The sequence below is a fragment of the Manihot esculenta genome, chromosome 3, assembly GCF_001659605.2.
Source record: "Manihot esculenta cultivar AM560-2 chromosome 3, M.esculenta_v8, whole genome shotgun sequence".
Lineage (NCBI taxonomy): Eukaryota > Viridiplantae > Streptophyta > Magnoliopsida > Malpighiales > Euphorbiaceae > Manihot > Manihot esculenta.
In genome coordinates this window covers 30,365,630-30,377,924 of record NC_035163.2, presented here as the reverse complement: position 1 = coordinate 30,377,924, position 12,295 = coordinate 30,365,630, and the positions used below count along the sequence as shown (strand labels likewise).

Here is a 12,295-nt window from a genome sequence, read left to right as displayed (position 1 = left end):
CTACCAGAGAATGACATTGCTGACCACTTAGAATGTAGAAACATGTTATCCATGTGCCCACTTGAGAATTGTCTCTTACAATATATATGGATCCATATATACTCAAAATAAAATAATTATATATATATTATATAATTAATTAAATTACAGACCATTTTCTTCTCTAACTAATAATTTATTCGTAAACTTACTAATGCGTTCAAGTTGAAAATTAAAAGTAAAATTTATTTTGATTTCATGGATTTGAAGGTAGGATATATTCTTTGAGAAAAAAAAATAGGATATAGTAAAAAATTAAATAACTTTTTTAACAATTCAATTATATTGCATGTAATGCTTGTACAAAAAGTAATCTGGCTAAAGATCCAATAAAACTAATCAAACCAACCACAATTCACAACCCATATCCAATCCACAAGCCAACCCAATTTGAAAAAAAAAAAAAAAATAGAAAAATGAAAGCCCAACCCGCAACTCACCTTTGCCCATGATCCAAACCGACATAGCAGCCACTGAAGCACCGTTCCACTGGTTGTCGACTGAATCCCGCACATTGCAATAGTACCAGAAAGACAGCAGAATCACAGCAATAGAATGCTGGCATGCAACCCAAACAAAGATAAAAAGTCCCTTAGCTAGACAAAAACAGCTCGGAATAAACAAGAAGCACAAAAGGGAAGATGGCACAACAAAACTCAGAGCTATTCATCCTCAAATGGGATAATAATTAACATATGCTCATCATTTTGTCTTTTTCTGCAAACCCTGTCCCTGACTTGCATTTCATCAACCATAATAGAATGACTTGATTTATAATAGTCTACGAGTGACGATAACGTATGCTTCTGGGTTTCTAAGTTTTTTTTAAAGATAAAAAAATATTGGAACATTGAACATGAGACGTTTCAAATTTCAGGAGTAATATTACTGAGAGAAGAAAAAACCTCCCATGCAAGGATAAATTAAAAACCCAACCCAAAAGACGGAACCCATGTTTGAGGCCGTTGTTTCCCGAGCAAATTTTTTAGCCCGTGTGCCAGAGCATTGGATTTCATAGTCTCATGCTGTTAGAACCGGTGATTACTCAGACTCACCTCGCCATGTATAATCAAAGCCCAGGCAGTAGTAGGCCCTTTTATTAGTCTGGTCACTGCAAGTAGACAAAATAGAAAATGACATGACCCGATGCCTCGAATAATCCACTCTTCCCTGCGGTTGTACCGGACCTTCTATCTTCTTCTCGGTTCCCAAATGATCAATGAAAAATTGGATTGTTGCTATTTTAATATTTATTTTAACATTTTATATGTTTATTTTTTTATATTTATTTTTAAATTTTACACAGATTTCATTTTAATGAGATATGCATATATAGTAGTCAAACTTTACTTAAAAAATTTATTACTGTAATATAAAATATTTTAAAATACATATATAAACAAACTTCACGTGCTGATGCGCCTAACATGATTAGGAATATGTGTTTTTTTTAATAGTGGGTTGGAGGTAATAATATGCTTTTTCACTGGACCAAAATAGGCTCGGCCATGAGTAGAAGTACGTTTATTTGCTACTGATTTAATAATATTAATTTAATAATATTTAAGTTTGTATGATTATAAAATGTTCAATTTAAGTTTTAATCGAAATCAAGTGAAAAATTAATATTATGAGAAATAGAAAAACGAATAGAAAAGGTTAGAAGAAAAATAAAAGAAGAAAAGAAAAAAAAAAAAAAGAAAAGAAAGAAGAAATTGTGAGATGCAATGTGCGAGTGCGACCATTTCAAGGCGAGTTTAGCGCAAATGAGAACCCAATCTCTAATCCGTAGAGAGACAAGAGAGGGAAAGAGACGACTATGGCGATGATGCTGCTTGAGAGCACTGTAATTGTCCTCCTTATGCTGCTTTTGATCCTCCTCCTCATCTTCCTTGCCTGCAAACCATGGCGCTTCTTTTTCTCCTCCACTTCTTACACTCTCAAGGTACCTCTCCCCTTCCCCTTCTCTGCTTTTTCTTTCTTATTCAATCCAAGTCTGTTTTCTCCTTTATTTCCTCTTCCGTATTTAGGTTTTTGATCGTCTTGTAATGTCATTTCCTGTTTGGTTGGTAAGAATCCTTGGAAACGAGATAGCACGAAGATAGGGGTTGTATCATGGCTGATTTGCTTGCTGTTCAATCATATATATAGTCATTTGAATTTTTAAAAAGCTAATGGAAGATTGGGAGGCTTTAGTCTTGTTGGATCTTTCTGGTGATTGCATCGGAGCTTGGCATTCCTTTTTTTCCCCTCTCCTTTGATATGTTTTTTCACTTGTTACCGATTGATCTTCTCTGTTTGGATGGTTTTGAGGGGAAGATTTTGGTGTCATACAGCTGAGGTGTCTGGTTTTTATTTATTCCTTTGATAAATAGATTTGATTGACGCAGGAACATATACTTGCAAATATTCAGTAGTTTAAGGAGAATTTGCTTAATTGATGGTAATCAATCCATATCGCTCTGCAATTACCTGTTCGCATCTCATGTTCGAGGTGTTAACGGTTTTTATGCATCATACAGAATTTGTTGTCCTCTCGCTTTGGCATCAAGGGGGTTAAATACTGTTTGAATGAATGAGATTTGATATCCGCGTTATCTAATTTGTCACAATTTATGAATTATCCACTTCATTTTTACAATTCACAGCATGTTTATGTGTGTGGACTGTGGAGAAAGTTTGCATATATTTAATAGCTCCAAAACTCAATTTAGTGGATAAAAGGTGAATAAATTTTAACTACATGTGGGAAGCACTTGACAACTTCTATTCGTTAAATAATTATCAAAAACTGTTCAAGACAATTGTTTTGAAGTAGTCAGGCAGCCAAATGGATTAGATGTTAACAACATTTGTATCAAGGACAAGCACAATATTGCTTTGAAGCTTCCTGGCTCTTATCCAAAGTGTTCTCAGTATTTTAGTTGCATTCTATGCTACTAGGAAGAGGTTTTGACAAATATCCTACATACATAAAATATTATGTTAGAACTTTGTAGTGTTAAAAGCAATAAAATTCTGTCAAAATTTTTTTGAGATATGCACCTTATCCATATTATGCCCGCTATGGATGTAAATTAGGTTTTATTCTTTAAAAGAAGACATTGATAGAACAGGTATTTTTGCACATGTTGCTCTGCATTATTTTTCACAACTCTTAACATCTTCCTTTTTAGGTTGGTGACTTGGATAGGCCCCTTGTTTCAGATGAAGTGGAAAGCAATGATTGGGCAAGAAATTGTGATGTAGAGGGAGCATGTTATCAAAATGAAGGGTCATTGTGTTTGTCCAGGCCTGTTGGACTTGTTCATGAACAAAGGCTTCCTTCTGAATCACCTCATTTGGTCCAAGGTTCTTTTAAAAAAAAAAAATTGTATATACATTTTATTTGTATTTTACTGGTTGAAAAAGCAGATTTGGTCTTTTTTTAGTTGTTGACTTGTTCTTACTTTTCTATTCCAGGAGGTAGTTTGGTTTTAGATGTTTCAGAACCTACAGTGGATGTTTCAGTTGGCCAAACCATATTTCGAAAAGAGCACCTAGCTGAACTGCAGACACATGTTAGACAGGAAGATCAAAGTCCTATAGTGGAACCTGGTCTGCAAAATGATAAAAATTTTCAGGAATTTGTGCCCAAGGTTATCCCTGATCAAAGTAATTTTTTTGTCTTCACATGTGTGAAAGAGGCTAATTCTTGGTAGTCTTATTTGTCCAAATGTGAAAAAACATGTTATTACATTTTTTGTTGGAAGTGCAGGAAGCTGCCTCTCTTTGGAGGTCATTTCTGGTCCTTGTTGTGGGCTCCATTGTTCTATTCAGTCGACAAGTACTTCAAGGCTTCCATTGACTCTCGGAAGGGTTTCTAGTGACTTGTTGTTGAATGATTCAGAGGTGTCTGGAAAGCATGCAATGATTAACTGGAATATGGATGTAAGTTGCTGCCATTTTGATTTGGTTTTCTGATCTTTGCTTAGCATTGTGCAGTTACTATATTGATATCTACTTTTGTTTCAGAAGAAAAAATGGGAGCTGGTAGACATGGGCAGCCTAAATGGAACACTTTTGAATTCACGGCCTATTAATCATCCAGATTCTGGAAGTAGGCACTGGAGTGACCCAATTGAGCTGACAAATGGAGACATATTAACACTTGGCACAACTTCAAGTGTACATGTAAGTTTACCAAGTTATAGCTTGACGAGCATGCATTTTAATTATGGTAATAGATTTTATAGACAATTTGAGTTGTCCACAATCAGCTGAATTCTTTTCTAGGATCATAAATTCTTAGGATGCCTTGTACCTTTGTAAAACTTTTCCACGTTTGACAAGTTTGAAACATATATTGATACTGAAATTTAGGATTCATAAGTTTCTTATTTCAAAAAGAACTTCTGATTATGTTTCATGTAGTATAAACAAGTGGGTCTTATCATTTTCTGTTTTCATGCATTTATTTTTATTGATATTTTTACCTAAACCTAGCAAAACTATGACAGAGACAATTAGCTTTTTTGTACAGTTGACTTCACATTTGCTAGCTGATGCCTTCATATATATATGTGTGTGTGATTTTTTGTAGGTTCAAATTACATCTACAGCCGAGAACGAGATGCCTTTTGGGGTAGGTATGACATCAGACCCCATGTCTATGCGTCGAGGTGGAAAGAAGCTTGCGATGGAAGATGTGTGCTATTATCAATGGCCCCTACCTGGCATTGAACAGGTTTTAGAATTTTTAAGTTCTGCATTGAAATGAAGATGCAATATGTTTACTTGAAACAAATTACGCAACCTAATTCCTTATCTTGCAGTTTGGAGTGTTTGGTATTTGCGACGGGCATGGTGGCATAGCAGCTGCCAAGTCTGCTAGCAAGTTAGTATTCTAAGCTTAGTTTTAAAGTTCTACCTTGTTGTGGAGTGAAATCTTGCTTCTTTATCTACCATATCTTGAACAACAAAAACAAACACTTTTAACAATTATTGTTGATATTCTCCCAAAAAAGTCACTGTAATTTGGCCGTGATTTATTTAAAGTTTAAGTTCTGAAATAGAAAATTTTCCCTGTTGCATAATTCCATGTAATTTTCTATTTCTATTGTTTCTCCATTACACTGACTTATGATGCACTTTCCTATTCTTAGAATAAAAAGATATACATAGTGATGTGATGTTATGCATTGACTGTTTAGGAGTGAGTATTATTAATATTGCATTTTATCCAATTGAATCCACTATCTTCATCTATTTTTATTTCGTGCTTGTGTTGGTGGGTGATTTAGTAATTATTGTTAGATCATTTTCTTTATTCCAGAATGCTACCTGAGAAGGTGGCCAATATTTTGTCAGATTCACTAACAAGGGAGAGGGTTTTATCACAATGTGATGCTTCAGAAGTTCTCAGAGTTGCATTTTCTCAAACAGAAGCTTCCATGAATAACTTTTATGAGGTTTCTTCTTGGTCTATCTTTTTCTGTTTGTTGCTGTATTTTTTTCACAATTGTCTATGCTTTATTGAAAAGTTCTTTCTTATTCAATAAAATAGGCAGCAGCAACTCAACCAAGCCACATGTATATGTATTATAATCCACAATTCAACTCCAGTTTATCATGGTTGAATACTAGGGGGTCTTATCGAAGAATAGGGATAGATGAAGATATTAAGAAGAGAGAGTATTAACTCGGTTGGAGTACTCTGCAAACCTTTATTTGGTTCATGTTTTGTTTCTTCCCTTATTTTCTTTTCTCATTGCTATTACTTTCAATTGAAAACTTCACAACAAGAAGATAATCCTTGTCTTTTTTTTTGTCGCATTTAGTTTTATTTGGTGCATTGCAATGTACCATGAACTAATGCCTGGCCTTTCTCCAATATTTGAGATTGAACCATATAAAACATATATAATAATATATGGTGAGAGTCAAAATATAAGAAAGCTGTGCCAATGTTGTGCCTGGGACGAGGTGCCTAGGCTAGTCAATCTAAGTGTGCACCTCCGGTAGGTCACCTACCTAACGGTTGAGCATTTGGTCGGTTCCGAACCGAACCGATATATAAAGAATAACCGAATCAAAATGAACCGATGTTTATTGGTTCGTTTAACTGAAAACTGAAAAAATAATTAGAAAACCAGAGGTGGGATATCTCTGGCTCTGTAATAGGTTCTCAAAACTCAAACCCATCCCATCATCATCCTTACTCAGCAGATCTGTCAGTTTTATAGTGTGTTCTAAAGTTCTATCCTGGTTCATTTAATATGCTATTGGTTTTCTTTACATTTTTTTACAAGCAGTACCATAAGAAAGTATTATTATTTCTAATTAATTTTAATAAACTGCTATGAAAATTTTACCGTTTTAACATCACAACAACGAATTTGCAGGGTTGTACTGCAACTGTGCTTCTGGTTTGGGCTGACAGTGATGAAAATTTCTTTGCACAGTGTGCCAATCTTGGGGATTCAGCTTGTGTTATGAAGTATGTTTTAGTTTCTTATTTTATATTTCTCTCTGATAGACTGCAAGAAAGAAAGGGAATGTGAGATAAGAGTATATGGTAGACAAACTGGCAGATGCTGATCAGTTTTTAAGGAATGGTGATGGCTATTAGGTTCATCAGTACTTTTCTGAATATAATATCTATTAAGAAGGGTAGTCTTGTAACAATAATACTATTCCAAGGTTAAAAAAAAGAAAGAGGCTACTTACTATCACAGTGCTGAAGTCTTATTGATGTATATCAGCGAAAGTTTTCACTGTTAGAGTTGGACAAATAGGCAGCTAAGTAGCAAGTTATATGATCTGCAACTTTAACACAATTGGTGGTGTATAAAAAACATTCTAGTGTTGAACGACTATTACGCCTATCAACTATGGTATTGCCATGTCGGTTGTCCTGGTTGTTATTTTTTAAATATTTCCTTGCTAATTTTGATCATCATGATTCTTGTGGCTATCTAAAATGAAAGTTTTTATGTAACTAGTTCTTTAATACCATATTTACAGCTGGATGTGATTTTCAGTGTCGATGGAAAGCAGATTAAGATGACAGAAGACCATAGAGTAACTAGTTATTCTGAAAGACTTCGAATCAGTGAAATAGGAGAACCATTGAAAGATGGGGATACACGTCTTTGTGGTAAGTAGGGGAAAAGCTGAGAAAAACTAATTATTTTGGAAGACTGAGAATCAATGTCCCCAAGTTGATAATGACTTCTTGTTCTCTTCCCATTTTTCAGGCTTGAACCTTGCGCGGATGCTTGGAGACAAATTTCTGAAGCAGCAGGATGCCCGATTCAGTTCAGAACCCTACATAAGTGAAGCTGTACATATACATCAAGCAAGTAGAACTTTTGCACTGTTGGCAAGGTGATTATGTTTGTGATTAATATCCTTGCCTCAGCAATAAGCGACATTCTTATCAGTTTGTGATTTATTTGGTTCATGCTCCTTTGACCTGCTCTGGTGGTTTAAGCTGCTAAAAATAGATGATGTGACCATCTATTTGTTGGTTATTTACAAATGCCTGGATTCTGTAAACATTGCAGTGATGGCTTTTGGGATGTCGTTAGTGTTAAGAAGGCAGTTCAGCTTGTAGTTCAGGTGAATCATTTTCTGTAAAAGCAATTAACATCCATTGCGAATTTCTTTAAGCTTTAGTTTCATGGCGTTCTATAAGCTTCTGATCTTTTATTTACACAGATGAAGGAGAGAGACTCTACACGTGGGGAGAATCCTGCTGAGATGGTAGCTAATTTTCTGTTGAGCGAGGCTAGAACGCTGCGGACAAAGGATAACACCTCCATAATTTTCGTGGATTTTAACAGAATCTAGGATATCTTGTAAAGCTGTGTCCTAATGTAAATTAATAGTTTTTAGTTTACAGTTATCTTCATCTCTCTTTCTCTCTCTCTCTCCTCCAAGTGCTCCGTTTTCGCCAGTGTCATTTGCCTAGTGGTACTAGCCTTAAATGGATTACTCTGCGAAAGCTCGGAATGCAAATTTGGGATTAACCATTCAAATTGTGGAGGTTGGTTCTTAAATAGGTATAGAGGATGCAATAGCACATATTTAAGAAAGGACGAGTTAGGAGAAGATTTGCAAATGCGAATGCGTGAATTTGACCGACTAATGTTTCGATTACTGATCAAAGACACTGCTGTACTATTGAATACTAAGACGCGTGGGAATGAAATGGAATGGCACGTGGAATCCAAGTTGAAATCCGTGGAATCCAAGTTGAAATCCATTGTCGTATTCATCACTGTTTTAGGACGAATGACTTGGAATTTCTTCAGGATTGTTACATAAGAGGTTTAAGCTAATTAAAGTTCATGAAATTAAAGAACTATAAATATGAGAATTTTTATTATGCTACTTCGTGAAAATTAAATTACTTCAAACAAAAATATAATTGGAGGCGCCAATAAAAAGAAGAGGGGAAAAATTTTAGGGGCACGCGATTTGCTTAAGCCGCTTCTTTAAGTTGTAACAGCCAACAGTAGGCAAAATTCCTCAAGCTCCTCATAAAACCTCTGCGAAAACCGTCAAACGCTCGTTCTTAAACCCAAGCAGAAAAAAGGAATGGGGAAGAAGAAGAAAAGAGCAGAAATAGATGCTGAGGCAGAAGCGGAGAGAAACAAGCTTGAGTTCGAGGAGCTCATTAATGGCGATTCTCATACGAAGATGAAGAAGAAAAAGAAAAAGAAGGAAAGAAATGAGACTGAGAAAGAAGTGAACCAAGCGAAGGGCAAACCTACAGTGAGCATCGCCGTCCCCGGTTCCATTATTGATAACGCTCAATCTCTAGAACTCGCTACCAGAGTAATAATACTCTCTTGCACTCTTTATTCACTGTTCCTTACTTACAATCAATTATTATACCATTTTCCTTCCCCCTTTTTTTTTTCAGTTGGCTGGTCAGATTGCTCGCGCCGCGACCATATTTCGGATCGATGAGGTCTTTGCTGTGTTTCAATCCTCTCACTTATTTCTTAAATTAAGAAATCGAGTTGTTTATGCATAAATGCTTTCGATTGCAATTAGTGTAAATGCTCGTGAAGAGTAGCTTTTAACTTTATAATTTGAGCAGGTGGTGGTGTTTGACAATAAAAGTAGTTCGGTGAATGAGGATCCCACTATCAACACTGGAAACAAACCTGATGATACTGAGAGTGGTGCGGCTTTTCTCATAAGGATCTTGCGCTATCTCGAGACTCCACAGTATCTAAGAAAAGCCCTATTTCCGAAGCTTAATAGCCTGAGGTTTGTGGTGAGGGACCAACTGATTGATCAACTTGTATTTTCTTTTGCTTCGGAGTTTTATTTTGGTGATCAATGAACTGAGAAGTTGTTTATCACTGTTCCAACTCTAATTCCTTTTTCACAGGGTTTGTTGCCTCCTCTTGATGCTCCACACCATTTGCGCAAGCATGAGTGGGCTTCCTATCGGGAGGGTATGCTTTTGGTACTTCTATACTGTAACTTTGTTTTGTGAGCAGTGATGTCTGTATTTGAGTTTGTTTGTCATTCCATTTTGGTTCAACCTTTTTAACTTCTTATAATAAATTTATAGGTGTCACTTTAAATGAAAAAGCTCCAAACTCTCAGGGAACATTAGTTGACGTGGGTTTGAGTAAGGTAACAATCTAGTGGACTTCAATACAAATTAGTTTAGTTTATCTCCTTTATATTTACAAAAGGTATTGTGGTATCTATTGTATTTCATATGATTGATATTAATAATGTAATTGCTGAGTTTAGCTAATGTGATATTGGTACCTCTATTGATTTCCCTCGTTCAAAATATCAAGCTTTGCATGATTTCTTGGTGGCAATTTTCTTTTACAAGAGTGAGGTCCCCTCTCTTGATCTCTGCTAATCATAAGTTCATATGGTTCTCCTTTTCTTTGGCGATTTAACCTGTGAATTTATTGGAAATTGGAGCTTAATTTTGATAGATGAGGATGTTGGTGCTAGTAAGCTTCTAATAGCTTCAATTTCTTATCTTCTACTTAAGACATTGCCACTTGTGGCAACAGTTCCCACACATAAACTCAACTAATTGGCAAGAGTCTGCATCATTATTTCTCTGTGCTGGTACTGGTAGTTTTTATTGCATTTCCATTATGTTATGTGTCTTCATGTATTTCTAAGCTGAATTCCACCATTTTCTGCAGTATGACTATCATTTATTTTGGCATATCAAAGCATAATCTCATGATGATGCCCCTTTTTGTTTTTAATTTCTCTGTTCCCAGCATCATGTCTGCTGCATATAAATATCTGCTGTCAATTTATTTGGCGTCAATTTTATGATTTTTCCTTTGAAGTCTATATTTGCCAGAGTCTAGTAAATTTTTTTTTACACATTGGAAACTGAATTATGCAGAATGTTGTAATTGATCAAGTTCTTGAGTCTGGCATTAGAGTAACTGTGGCAATGGGAACCAACCGCAATTTGGATCCTGGTAATAATTTTGTATTCCTTTTTTTCTTTTTCTGATTTTAGTGTTTCTCAGCTGATTATTGAAAGATGTAAGATAAATTTATCACATTAAATATTGCTGCTTGTTCATTTCTAAAAAATTATAGGCCCAATTCAAATATTCTTTTTTCCCCTTTTTATCTTCTTCCTAGAATAACATTCTTTTTTTTTAATATATTGGATATTGGCATGTTTTCAGTTTACTTTTTAATGGAACATTGTGCATGCAGAAAAATTGATCTCCACTCATGAAGTTCATGAACTTATCTTGCATGTCTAGATTTACCACGCCAGGTTGTATCAGTGTCCAAACCTAAAGAGGAAGCAGGAATGTATTGGGGTTATAGAGTGCGGTATGCTTCAAATATCAGCTCAGTATTTAATGAGTGCCCATACAAGGTATCAGTACTTCTATCCTATGGTTTTGCATTTAAGAGCCATATATAGTTTTTGTTGACAATTTACAGAAGACCTTCATCAACTTCTATCATGTTAAGTACAGGGTGGCTATGATTATTTGATTGGTACCTCAGAGCATGGTCAGATTATTAACTCATCTGAGCTTTCTTTGCCAATTTTCAGGTATTATTTTTTCGCTGTTAGAACCTTAATATAACTTTCCCTATGGCAAGGGCCATGGGCTATCAGAGTATACTATTTCTTTTTCTCTTTTTGGAATCTCTATCATGGCATCTCTTTTTGTTCCTTGTATGTCTAGCCCTAAGCTTAGGACTTAGTTTGGTGTAACAGTATGCAATTAGTGGGTAGAGGTAGTGACTGCATTTAGCACACCCTTATATCCAAATTTGGTCATCTTCTTTTTATAATTAAGTGATAAAGCATTTATTGATTGCTCTGATTTGTAATATTTGCAAGGCATTTGTTGATTGCTTTTGGTGGCCTTGCTGGGTTGGAAGAAAGTATTGAAGAAGACAGTAGTTTAAAGGTACTTCCTGTTTGGCAAACCCTGTTATTATTGAAAAATTGTTTGGTTCCAGTTTTGGATCTGTTTGCCAGTAATGCGTTTACTAGAAATGCAACCATTTCATTTCTTTTCTTTTCCCTTTCATTTTTTTTTTCTCTTGTAAATATGCAGGTCATCTTTTTTTCGTTTTATGTGATTCTGACATCTTAAAAATGTTATTTAAGAATAAAATCAATTCTTGCACATATATATGTTTATCCATGTTCGGCTTTATTTATCAACTTGTTCATGCTTTTGCAACTGCTTAAGCTAAAAGCAAAACAGAATTATTGAATCATGGCTATGGTGTTTCTTCTTGAAGGGTAAAATTGTTCGAGAGGTGTTTGATTCGTACTTGAATACCTGTCCTCATCAAGGAAGTCGAACAATCCGAACAGAGGTTGTAATTTTATGTTATATCATTTTCTATTTACCATACATAAATTGTATCTGCTAAATGATATGCATGATTTCAATTTGTCTTTTGAAACAGGAAGCAATTTTCATCTCGCTTCAATATTTCCAAGAACCCATCAACCAAGCATCGCAAAGAATTCAATGCTAATGTTAGTCTGTGGTGGGCTAAAATTAGTCTCGATTCACAAACGTCTGGATGTGGTTGCTGACTATAGGAACGACATCCATCAAATAGCATGCTTAGGATTGTATGTTTTTCATTATTTAGCCTGCTTTTTTAACCTGAAAGTTTGTGTAATTTTCAAAGGATTTTATTTTAATATATTTTCTGGAAGTTTAATGATGAATATGTTAAATATCTGTGGTTCTGTTTAAATCTGCATCGAGAA

General features: G+C 35.1%; 2 protein-coding genes across 4 annotated transcripts; both read left to right on the top strand.

Annotated features, from left to right (window-relative positions):
- The first annotated feature begins 1,696 nt into the window (after positions 1-1,696).
- On the top strand, positions 1,697-7,933 carry LOC110611403 (protein phosphatase 2C 70). Of its 3 annotated transcripts, XM_021751712.2 has the most exons (13): positions 1,698-1,984; positions 3,216-3,390; positions 3,502-3,693; positions 3,797-3,969; positions 4,054-4,212; positions 4,622-4,765; positions 4,854-4,915; positions 5,354-5,489; positions 6,423-6,517; positions 7,062-7,177; positions 7,278-7,407; positions 7,587-7,641; positions 7,741-7,933. In XM_021751712.2, exons 1-13 carry the CDS (start codon positions 1,859-1,861, stop codon positions 7,870-7,872), a joined length of 1,695 nt encoding a protein of 564 aa, XP_021607404.1. In that variant the 5' UTR covers positions 1,698-1,858; the 3' UTR covers positions 7,873-7,933. The 3 variants fall into 3 exon arrangements, with proteins under 3 accessions (XP_043811083.1, XP_021607404.1, XP_021607405.1); XM_021751713.2 differs by lacking the exons at positions 7,587-7,641; positions 7,741-7,933 and adding an exon at positions 7,514-7,535; XM_043955148.1 differs by lacking the exons at positions 5,354-5,489; positions 6,423-6,517 and having other exon boundaries at positions 1,697-1,984.
- A 150-nt stretch (positions 7,934-8,083) lies between these two features.
- Positions 8,084-12,253, top strand: LOC110611404 (putative methyltransferase C9orf114). The gene is made up of 11 exons (XM_021751715.2): positions 8,084-8,862; positions 8,951-8,998; positions 9,131-9,310; positions 9,428-9,494; positions 9,614-9,678; positions 10,430-10,508; positions 10,806-10,924; positions 11,028-11,107; positions 11,402-11,471; positions 11,812-11,889; positions 11,983-12,253. The coding sequence occupies exons 1-11, from the start codon at positions 8,623-8,625 to the stop codon at positions 12,052-12,054; spliced, it is 1,098 nt and encodes a 365-aa protein (XP_021607407.1). The 5' UTR covers positions 8,084-8,622; the 3' UTR covers positions 12,055-12,253.
- The last annotated feature ends 42 nt before the right edge of the window (positions 12,254-12,295 follow it).